The 12,385-nt window shown below is 43.6% G+C and overlaps 1 protein-coding gene across 2 annotated transcripts in view; it reads right to left on the bottom strand.

Annotated features, from left to right (window-relative positions):
* The window catches only part of USP7 (ubiquitin specific peptidase 7), a 73,721-nt gene extending 61,419 nt beyond the window's left edge, over positions 1-12,302 (bottom strand). The window contains exon 1 of one of the 2 annotated variants that reach the window (XM_042036952.1): positions 11,776-12,302. In XM_042036952.1, coding sequence (XP_041892886.1) covers positions 11,776-11,860 — 85 coding nt within the window. In that variant the 5' untranslated portion in view covers positions 11,861-12,302. The remainder of the gene's footprint in view (positions 1-11,775) is intronic. The other variant, XM_042036951.1, reaches the window with a different exon arrangement.
* Between the last annotated feature and the right edge of the window lie 83 nt (positions 12,303-12,385).

Genomic DNA, 12,385 nt, shown 5'->3' with positions numbered 1-12,385 from the left:
AATAGTCCATATTTAGGGTAGAAATTAACCATAATTGCTCAACAACTCCATTTACTTTAAAAAATTTCTTACTCCAGAAAACCCAAATATCTATTTACAAAGCTGTATGCTACCAAAATTTTAAATACTTCTATTGTACACTCATCCTTTGATTTAATAAAGCATGCATCTGAGGTGGTTAATGTGCATTTCAAGGTATATTAAAAGTGAGAGATCAAAAATTAGCACTAGCCCAGTTAATCTCTGCCAATATTTTGCTCCAGCTACACTAACTAGACCCTGTCTAGCATTAAGTTCATCAGTACCAAGCCAGTTTTACCTTCGTAGGTCTAACCAGTGAATGTGATGCTAATTGCAATAGGCATACTTTAAGCTGAATTCAAAATGACAGAAATTTCATGCATCATCTTCTGCAAACTTTCCAGATCAGGAAGCAGGTTAACTCTGAAACTCTCTGCTTTTAACATACCTGCTAAAAACCTGTATGATCCAACCATATTCCAGAAATCAGTGTCTCCTGTTTAAGTGAGTACCATTACCCTGGTCAGAAACCTTGGCTAATCAAACAGCTGCAGTAAACACCAACTCCCGGTCTAAATGCAACCTGGAAACTTTTATCCCACAGGAAAAGACAATTTGGACAGGAGACTAAACCCCCCCCGAATACATTTAGATCATAATTTAAATTATTATTTAGATTTATAATTTCTATTATTATTTAAATTTGTAATTTAAATTAGGTAACTGTTTGACTTTTTAATATGTACTTAAATCAGAAAATAGTAACCCACTTTGTAAAGGCAAAAAAACCAAAGGCCCTTCAGATGTATATCCAAGTTGGAAAATGCAAGAAACTATATAAAGCTACAAGGAATACCCTTGTGGGAAGGGGAAAAAAAAAAAGAAGTAACAGAAGTGAAGACATTCAGAAGCAGACCTGTAATGGGAACAATTTCATCCTCAGAAGTGGTTTGCATCTGAACGACATTCCATTTTTATAATGGTAAAACCATGTGGCTGCACTAAGAGCCCTGTAAACTCAGATCTTATACCTTTGGAACTTTGCTATGGCCCTGCAATGCATTTCTTGGGGGAGACAGGCCCAGGTGTCCAATAAAGGGTCTCGGGTATGTTTTAAAAACAAGTTATAGAAGCTATTAGTGGCTTAAGAATTTTCTCTTCCTCCTGCCTCCCCAGTCAAATTGACCCACTTGTCTGTGGGGCCAAACAATAGAGCAGACCAGTGAACGGAGCTAGGTTAAAAATAAACACAAAATAAGGAAGTTATTTTAAATTCAGATCTCTTAATTCATCTCCTCATGAGCAAGGAGGCAAAAGGGAAGCACAGAGGTCAAAAAACCCTGCTCTAGAAGACAACCTCTTCTCTGTAGCAATGTTGAAGTGAACTAGACACAACTCTTCCCCCAGCTCTCAGCAGCATGTAAAAGTCATCTGATATAATGAAGTCTGGTGCCCAGACCAAAATCAAGGACCTTCCCTGCAGCTTGTGCTCAATTTTGGGTTAAGCTCCTCTTTCTTGCAGGCACTATTCTCAGCTGGACTGCTGCACAGCCACCTGACACTGTACCAGTCAAGAGACTCCTTGGAGGTGGGAGACTTTTGATGCCTCTGGCTCCAGCGAGGTCAAACACGCACACCTGCTAAGTGGGCTTCTGATGGACTAATTTAAGCAAAAGCCAGGTAACAACAATAGCAATCTTGAACAAAATGGGCCTTCAAGATGCACTCTGTGTTGAATTCAGTGCTACTGGTACAACTTCACTAGCAAAAGCAGGCGTTTACACATTTGGATAAGTAAGGCATTGAGAAGGCTCCCATGGTTCATATTCAGACCTTGACTAAGCTCTACTTCAAGCAATCACACACTATTCTTGGATTTGACCTCAGTTCTGTTCTTTAAAGGTGGCATAAAATTATCTAAATTTTTATTCATCTTAATTAGTAGTCGCAATACAGATTTACACAAACACTTCTGGGGCATGTATGATCTGAAAGACAATAAACAGATATAAACATACTGAGGAGAACCACTTGAGGCATGGGCTCTCACTGCACTCAGTTCATTGTAACTGCAGGACGCTGAAAGGTCTTACAGAATTAATTGGAATATTTTCTTAATCCAGCAAGAGAGATCACTGACCAATAAAGCTGAAGTGTTTTTATCCCAGGTTTAAAAGTCTGAAGACAGATGCTGAGGTTCCACACACCCTTCTTCAGTGGCAATGCCAACAGGCTCAGTCCCACCTCTCTCTACACCTCAACCTGCCCCACAGCCAGCTCAGCTCCTGCTCAGCTACAGGGACTGAAGAGCCTCTGGGTCTGACTCCTGATCTCCAGCCAAGCACAGGGAAACAACAGTCATGGCTTATCAACAGGCAACTGCCACAGGCACAACGAGATCCATTGTTGTGCAACTTTCTAATTATTTTCCCATTAATCTGTGCTATTATCAAAATCAAGAGGGTTTCCCCAGCCGAGCTCTGCTGATAAGCAAAGGAGCTGCACTGCTTTCCCTCCTTCAGAAGGAAACCACAAGAATCCTTTCCAGTAAGGACCATATCCCTTCCCACACCAGCCCTCTGTCCTGCTTTGGGTGATACACTCCAGGGCACAGGTGTTAGGTCAAAGCATGAGCCTGATGAACAAAAGTTGAAAACACAAGACAAATCTGCTGAGGACCAGAAAATATTTTAAAATCATTATGGAACTGAAGCAGTACATTTGAAGGAAAAACCCAATTATTAAATCCCATGGTTAAACTTTCAGAATTAACTACTTTTAAAGAAATTATTAGTAAATTTTTAGCTCTGGCAGATTTGGGATTGATTTTACTGTTGCTTATTTTTAATTCCTCGACCATAAGGACACTTTTGGAAAGAAGAAAAAAAAAGGAAAAAACCCAACACTTAAGCTTATGCTTGCCTTCGTGGCATGACAGAAATATTGCAAAGTGTTATAGTTTTTAAGGGGACTGTTTTTTTGATGCAGAATGCAAGCGCAAAAAGTATCTGAAACAGACTGAAATAGAGGAGGTGAAAACCATACAGGAAGAATGAGAAGAGGGAGAGGAAAGCAGATGAAAAATTGTGAACCACCACTACGCTAATTGCTACTAGCAGGGAAGGTTTTGCATGTGGCTTGTGACCCACTGTTTAATTCATGTAATACACAGACACACCTGAGTTATCTCTGTGTTCAAACTGCTAATAGTCTCTCCTGTTCTCCAGAATTAGGTTCACCCCTTGATATTACTAAGCAACTAACAGTTAACCAGGTGAAAAATTCTTTAGAAGAGGTCAGTTCCTTGCTATTCCCAAGGAAGAAAGAAATCTAACTATCCTTAGCTTGATTTAATGAACAATAAAAGGTTCACACAACCTCTGCTTAAGCAAATTTCTTCTTACAACAAGTACACCTCACATTGTCTTAGGACCTGAAGCCTGTATACCCACACAGCAGCATGCAAGTGTCCAGTCAGCTCCAATTTCTGTAACAGAAGCAAATTAACCATTTATCTAAATGGAAGAATTCAGATACGCTCTGAAGGACAACTCGTGTCTAAAAATTGTTACCTGACCTCGGTTACCAGAAATACCTGGTGGTAAATAACTGCGACCCATTTCACAACTACTGAGCAGCAAAGAGGCAGATGCATCAAGAGAACTGTCTACACTTGTGAGCAGGAAGGGAGAATGCAAGTTTTGCCCTACCTCCAAATAAAGTGATCTCAGTTCTTGACAAAAACCAAAGATGATACAGAAACCACCATGCCCCTGTACTAGGATTCAGAACTCCACCTTGATTGCCTAAGACAATATGCATTTTTAGATGGGGGGCGGGGGGAGGAGGCAAAAAAAAAGAAAACATTCACTCCTGAAACATTTCTTAATCTCTTCATTATTTTCCAGCAGAGATTATCAAGACAAAAAAATGCAACAGGTTATTGTCCAAAAACTGCAGAGTGCTAAATAGCACAGTCATACAGGGGCTGAGCAGCCTGAAAGGACCAGCTCCTTAATGGTCCCTATCACAGCTGATGCATGGAAACACAGATCCCAGGGTGACCACCATTTAGATCCTAATACCTGCACACTGGAATGTTGGTATACAAGCCCCTACCATTGCCACAACCATGTCCAGCACAGCAGGAGAACTGCAGAATATGGCCAAGTTCCAAACACCTACCCGAAAGTCCTCGTCCTCTGCTGAGGGATATGGGCTCAGCTGCAGAGGGCAGCAACAAGAGCAGGTGGGCACAGCTGCCCCAGTGCCAGGGCAGGGTGGCTTCCTCCCACAATGTGTTGGTCTTACGTTGAGAAGTCTGTTTCTTTTCTTAAAAATGTAATTTCTCTCTTCTTAAATGTCATATATTAAAATAAATAACGTAATTTATTTCCTTATCTACTAAAGACAGATGTAACATCTGTAAATTTTTAATTCACCAATTAGGCATTTTATGAAATAAATTTACACCACTAATGCCTGATCTATTTATCAGAAAGAATATTAACCTCCTAAGTTGTATTTGGAACTTAAAACCATCACCAAGTTTTAATAGGTACTCTCACCCTTTTATCAAAATCTCCAACAAAGTTCTGCTGAACAGTATCAGGAATATTAGAAAACTCACTGAATCACATGGGGAGGAAAATATCTGTTGTGGGACCACACAACCATTCCTTTTTTCAAACATGGCAGAAAGTCATCCAACTGTTGTATAACACCATATTTAGAATCCTACACCAAAGCTGTCCCTAGACCTTTACAAAAACACACATGCACAGCTGGAGATGCCATATTTTTAAAGAATATCCGTACACTGAACCTTGTGAAATCATCAGATGATCAAGATTAGAGCTCAGTGAACACCAATGATACTCCTACACATCCTTTGCTATTTACACTAGGAAAAGGGAAATTATGAAAAATTACCTCAATAATTTTCACAGATTTCTGCATTTAAATCAATTCATCATTTAAATCTACTGGAGTGCATTAAGCCCCTTAACAAACAACATATAAAGCTCCAAGTTCTGCTTCCCAGCAATTTTATTTTTCATATCAAACAGATGTGACTATATCAAAAAAACTCATCACCTCTCCTAGGCTGAAAAACACTGCAGTACTACTAAAAAAAAATATCTATTTTGAACTTTCTCCTCATATGACACTCCAGCTCACTATCCACATCGTCTTCCTCTGGCTTGCAATATGCTTTGGAGTGCAAGCTGAGGTCTTGGTTATGATGCAGCAAAGCTGACAGTGTTCAGGACACCTGGAAGACTGTCTAGATCCACACACCAGCACATACGCAAAAATAGGCTGAGGGAACAGTGTTTTTTCTTTCCCAATTTAAACAGGATGCTCCTGGCACACCTTCTCTGAGTGGCATCACTCTGGAGCTCTCTTTACAGCTGCAGTCAGGAAGAACTCAGGTTTGCAGACAGTGAACATCCTGCTCTCCTAAGACATTTGATGCTACAGAGCATGATGGTTTTGTTTAAATCTTCACTATAATTTGGGTCAGAAATGACTTATTTTGGTAATGTTTAAAACAGCTGCCAAGCAGCAATTAAAAACACTAACTGAGCTATGCTGTATTGATTATAGCATGGAATTTGAGTTTTCTGAAAATTTATCACTTAATCTCCACATTTTTGATTTTGCCTAACAAATATGTCCATGCTGTTATGCTGGACAATCAAACTGTGATATTCTAGATCTTATCAAGTCCAATATAAAACAGTTTTCAAATGTATTTTTAAATTCTGAAGAGAATCCCCAAGATTCTTAGGCACTACAGTAAGACTAACACTGTCTTCCCCAAACTGGAAATAGTCAGCACAGTATTTTCAAAATCCATTTACTAATGTCCAGAAGCCTAATTATTTCTAGTTGACAAAATCTCAGCCTTCTAGGGAATCTAAGCAAATTAAAGTCAGAGTACGACACTATTTCCAAGTTGACCATTCTTCATTTTGCTGGCAAGTCATTCAAACCCTACTCAAAGTTTCTAAACTTACAGAAATAGTTTTAATACAACCAACAAGGCAAGATGAAAAAAATATGGATTAGCAGAAATGTTAAAATGTTGCAGTCTAAGCCTGCAACAATATTAAGCCTGCACAGATTATGCTACAGCCACTGCCACTGATTAGGTGCACTTTCACTATTTTTTCTAATATATGAAATTAAAATGCTATAATCACTGCAGCAAAACACATTACGTGACCAATGGAAATGTTTCAGAAAACAACACTATATATTTAAAAACTTGACAAATAGGATAGCCAGTCTCCAGCCCCCCTTCTACTTGTCAGAACATTTTTAATAACTGTTACCCTTGTTGGTGGCAATGTCAAATCAGCACGTAGCAGATTTTGAATATATTACTATACATATGTATTTGCAGGGAAAAAGCACACTTGCTATGGATTACTAGTAACTTGTATTGCGAGCCACACAATACTTTACTCCCTTGCAATCAACAGCCCTAAGCCCTACAGCCCCAAGATACAAAATCAAACCGAAGTGACTGATCTGAGACACCTCAAAGCACAAACTAAAGCAAACAATGCCATATTTTAAATTCATTATCATTCAAGAAAAATTAGATGCTTCACAAGCTTTAAACCAGTTCATTTTCACCCTTACCCCAAATATCGAATGATGTCATGCAGATGTACTGGCTAAACTGGTTTAACTGCTACAGGCTGGATGCACTGTTTAGATTTTCTTGTGATAAATTACTTTGCAGCAATGAAATGGATTCTGTTAGTTTTAAACAACTATCTTCACCTGCTTTTTTAAAGTAGTTTGGGCTTCTACTACTTTTCCTCACACAGCTTGACAGCTTTCTGCTTTGCTTTGTGTAACTCCCTAGGAACAACAGGGAGCAGTTTTTACCACTTCCGAATTCAGTCAACAACATGGAACAACTGGAGTGCAGTAAGGAAGCCTGAGATACAGAGCTCATCCTGAGGAGTGTGCAATCTGCACTTCCCTCTGAAGCTTGCACACATTTTCCACTACTCCACTATTTCCACTTCTTCACAGAGAGTTTACTAAATCTGACAACTTACTGAGCACCCAGTTTATGGAGAATGCACAGAAGGAACTCCAGACATAGGCTGTACTCTTCAGAAGCCACCAAGGCCGTTTTCCTGGCTGGCATGAAGTGGCTACTTGAGAATGATCCAATGCACATCTTCTCCCAAGGCCAAGCAAGCTGTTTCCAGAGCTACTACATATGATCATTACTGGGAGTAAGAGGCCAGGCCTGGTTCTTTGCTCTAGGTATAACCTCAGAATTAACCTAATTTTGCTTGTTGTCCACTGCATCAGCATTTTTATATTCCTTCGCTCGACCATCATCTATTTCATGGAAAACACTGGAGAGGGGAAGGGGCAGGAAGAACATATAAACAAGCAGATACCCTATACAGCTATATAATGAAATTAGTCTGCATATTCTCCTCTCAAACACACAGCCCCATTTTTATCACCACCTGGCTAGAAGCAACATAGAAGACAGCAAAGGAGCGCAGGGAAAAAGAGGGATACAGGCATTCAGGAGGAAGGCATAGCAGCAAGCAGAAAAAGAAATGAACACTGGGTTATGTATGCAAATGATATTAAATTGCCAGGAATTGAGAGTATTAATGAGGACAAAATATGAGAGGGAAGCAAGCATTCAGAAGACAGGCAAAAAATAAGTTAAGTATTTGAGACCAGTATTCCACAGAGGGTCTGATATCTAGCAAATTCTGTCAGTAATGTGCAAGGAGCACAAACTTTCAGCTGCATGGAAACTGCAAAATAGTGTGATTTTAAACTTTTCACATATGCACATTTTAAACTTTTCACATACGCACAGACATGTCAGGTTTTTTACTGGGTTTTTTTGTATATATCTTGCATCATTTCCACCTGAAATTCAAGTCTCAATTTTAAATTGCCCAAACTAAGGAAAAACTTAGAAGATGGCATTACCTGAGAGGCTGCAGAGCTGACACAGTGACAGAACGCAAGTGTGCAACCTGAACTACCAGTCACTGCATGTTCCCTGCCTGTGACACTCTTGCTAAGCCTGTGCTGGCTACTTCAGGAAAGAAACTTCCCTAATGAGAAACACACGTACCTATGGAACTATGGGCAGAGGCCAAACCTACAAAAAACCAGTTTCAAATTATAAACAAGGGAAACTTATAGTTATTAAACTGTAAATGAGTCTTTCCATGAAAGAACTCTATGCAATATGTAACTGTAGATTTGTATTAACCCGTGTTCTTTGAAGCTCATGCATTTGTGAAAAGATGTTACAGAGGAAGCATATATAAAGTATCAGACTTTGATTCAATTACACTTTAAGAGCAACTCACTAGCAATGTGAGAGCCCTAATTCTTTGCATGATAAAGCAAACTACACACACTACTTACAGTACAGAAAAAGTTATTACTTATTTCTTCCACTAAATTTATTTAGCACACAAATAAACTCTTCAGAATTTCCACAGGATAATTTACTAATCACCACCCCAAACTGTTAATTTATCTAACACCCAGGCACCAACGGCTCATCTGCACACTCCCACTCTGTTTCGGCCCAAAGGCAGCCAAGGCACCCAGAATCACATGCTTTTATGCAGCAAGAATAAATGAGGGGTGCACACAAAATCCATGACTAGTGACAGAATTTGGCCAGGTAACTGTCAGCACCTGTGCTACCTCAAGCTGCCCTTCCTCTTCCTTTCCGCCCCAATGCCAAACCCTCACCACATTCACACAACACTAAATGGGGTTGCAGGATGAACTCAATTAACAACCTGAACTGCATTTTAACCCTCCAGTTTCTGTTTGTAATAGTCACAGGGAGGTGCAGTAGCCCAGCGGCTGGTGTGGCACATGAGGTGACCACCACCAGCAGCAAACACTGTGTTGTCCAAGTGTCCCCTCAGCCTGGGAAGTAGCTGCCTTCAGCTACAGGGACACAACCCCTACGGTACTCTGAAATTTAAAGTTTCTCTGTCTACACATCACTGCTGCCAAGCCTCAGTAAGGCTAAAGCTGATTACTAACAACACCCACAGGTAACAGGACTAAATACACAAAGGGGTGACTGGTAACACCACAGCATTCTAGCGAGTACTGCAAGAAGGTGAGGCTGCATCACCCTGGTCCTGCTGAGCATGTACCTGGCCTTCACCACGGCTGTCACTGCTTCATTCCTTCGAGATGCAGAGATTCATTTTTCTTTTTAAAGGGAATGTCTTCGTCCCTCGTGAAGTCCAAAAGCCCTGTCCAGCAGTACTTTCATTTACACAGAGTGTCCATAAGCTCATCAAGAGTAAATTAGTCATAAGGTAAAGGGGAGGGGGAAAACAGGGACATGAGAGCGAACACTCAAAATACCATATCTGATTCAACCCTGAAGAGTTTAATCCCACACTTCAATTACTACATCTGAAATTGTTATTTCGCTCTTTAAAAATTGTTCATCTGGTGTAGCTGTACACAGACTAAGCAAACTTTCAAGTAATTTAAAATCAAGATGTGCAATTTTCCACTGTGCATTCTTCACATGCCTCCTAAATCTAACGTGATCACTCGCTGAAGAATGGCATCCAATACTGCTCTGTGCATGTTAAAATTAAGCTAACTACATGTTATTAAGTCTTTTCCTCACTGCTTGAAAACATCTCTAAAGAAAGCACAAACACCCATATATTAAGATGATGAACACTGTTTTTACACATTAAATTAATATATACCCATGATGTCAACTTTTAATAAAAGTTTGCAATAATGCGATCTCTGCAGTCCTGTAAAATTAACATGTTTCTCTAAGAAAAATCAAGTATGGGAATAAACCTCCAAAGGCCAGACTTTCCTGGTTTTGTTTTCACATAAATGGGCAGTTCTGTAAAGTCTCAACAATTAGCAGGTTTGTCATATCAGGTGGAATCAGCTGTGTGTAGTCTAAAAGATTTCAAATAGATTTCTGAGACAATGATGTATTCTCAGTGTCACTATGTTGATATGTGCAGAGACTCTTCCCTCACCCCTCCAATGAAGGTGACCACCAGCGTGATTTTCACAACCACCACAGTGATTTCTGCATGTATTTTGGTCTCCTGTATTCCCACTGGCAAAGGGGCTGCAATCCAGAGAAGTTCAGGACACCTTTAAACTGCATAAAAATGTCCAGCATGTCACAGTGAGCCCAGCACGCTGGAGCATCCAGCCCACAAAATTCAAAATAAAAACAGTAAATACAGTCAATATTCTAAAGGACTTGAAAAGGACACTGAGAAAATGCAGATTACTAATGGCTCTCAAACAATCTGCTGGAAACTACAACCCACAAGATGTTAATATTTGTATGTAAACAAATGGGAGGTATATTTTAAATCACCTCCTTTTACATATTTGTAAATTTGGAGATTTTACTAAAACAGAACTGAAGAGTAATTCAGATAGTAAATAAGTTTTAGCCATTATTGTATGAAATGGACACTAACGTTTAAGAAAACTGGGCTTTATGTAATGACCTTCTAATCTTGAAATGTAATCTCACAGTCACTGTGACAAACTTCCACTGAAACACCTTAGCTCCTCCCAATTTCAATGGCTATTATTTAGCAGAAAGGCACATTTGCTAAGTCGATTGTCCCGTTTTCAAGCAAAATATCTTGTGCTGGCGAGTATTTATGTCACTCTTCACTAAAACGAGTGAATGAGAATTGTCATCTTCACAGCCAGGCGTTCTAAACGATATTTAGGTAGTTGATGATTTTGACCTCCAAGTCAACTGGTACGAGTAGCTTACTGTGGCCGTCCTTCCTTCAGGAATGAAACCCCGCCATACATTTGCCCAAAAAAATTTTACAGCGTTGAATTCAGATGGGAGGTGTTGTTCAGAGCAAGGGAGGGCGTGTAAAAACAACACCACAATGCAAAAAAAAAAAAAAAAAAAAGAAAAGAAAAGAAAAAAAAGGCCCCGCTAAAGGCACCACTGGAGACTACACCGGACGGGGGTAGGGAACATGCAAACGTAGTACCTCCTTTATGGAGCCAGCGCAACTGCATGACGGTGCAGGATGCGGGCCGCGGGCTGTGCAGGCGCTACACATGGCCAGTGCTGCCCGCCGACCCGCGCAGGCCCGGCCGGCAGCGGGTTCTGTAAATAACCCTCGGAGGAGGGTTAATTAAAAATGGCGAGCAGCGTAGCTGCCTGCATACAATGAGCGGCCAGGCAGGGCAGGGCTGCAGCCCCCCGCCCGCCCCGCCGGGCAGCCCCGCGACAGCCGCGTCCCCTCCGCCCGCCCCAGGCAAAACCCTGCCCCAGAATCACCGCAACTACTTTGACCGGACCCCGTCCCCCCACCGCGGCTCGCCCCCAAGCCCGGCGGGAGGCTCCGAGGGTCTGGGGGCGCGGGGCTCCTTTTGTAGCGGCGCTTCCCCCGCGCCCTCCCCCTCCCGCGGTGCAAATTCCTGCGGAGCCCCCCCGGCCGCCTCCCCCGGCCCCGCACCGCAACTTTCCCCGGCGTCCCCCCGCAGCCCCGCCGGGCAGCGCTCCCCTCGCCCCGGAGGTGCCGGGGCCGACAGGAGCGGCCCGGGCAGAGCGTGTTTACCGCGGAGGGCGGCCCGGGATCCCCGAAGGGACGCGGCGGTAGGGGAGCCCCGGGAGCGGGGCAGAGGGGCGAGGGGGAAACTCTCCGCGGAGTTGAGGGCGCGGGCCCTGCCCGGCTTTACCTTCCATCTCCATGTCCTCTGGCTCGCTCAGCTGCTGCTCCCCGGGCTTCTGGTGCTGCTGCTGCTGCTGCTGATGGTGGTTCATGTCGGGCTGGGGCTGGGGCTCGGCGGCGGCGGGCTGGGCCTTTCCCGCGGGGGGCTGCGGGCCTGTGTCGAGAGGGGAAGGGGCGGAGGAGCGGCGGGGCCTCGGCAGCGGCCGGGACTGGGCGCCCGGTTCGGGGGGCTGCGGCGGGGCTCCGGCGAGTAGGGAGCGGGGCGCCGGCGGAGGCAGCGAGACGCGCACGTATTTGCTCGCTATTCGCCCAATCTCGGCGGCGGCACCCGGTCGGGGGAAAGGGGCTGGGAGGAGGGACCGGCCGGGGGCGGCGGCTTCCCCGGGGGCCGGAGGGGAGGGGACCGGGAGGGGGGGACGGGAGACCCGGAGTCAGGGCCCGGCGGCGCCCGGCGCTTCCCCTTCCCCCGGCGAGGTGTCCACGGCGCTGCGAAGTCGGGGAGGCGCCGCAGGGCCCCTGCCGTGCCCTCCCGCCCCCCCCGGCGCCCCGGCACCGCCGCTGGCCGACGCCCGGCTCGCCGCTCCCGGCCCGCGGGCCGCCCCCGTCGCCCGAGCCCC

The sequence above is a fragment of the Corvus kubaryi genome, unplaced genomic scaffold (genome assembly GCF_017639235.1).
Source record: "Corvus kubaryi isolate FWS band 111438036 unplaced genomic scaffold, C.kubaryi_AGA036_p1.0 37387, whole genome shotgun sequence".
NCBI lineage: Eukaryota > Metazoa > Chordata > Aves > Passeriformes > Corvidae > Corvus > Corvus kubaryi.
Note: the sequence above shows the minus strand (reverse complement) of the source record. Positions and strands in the feature narration are given on the sequence as shown.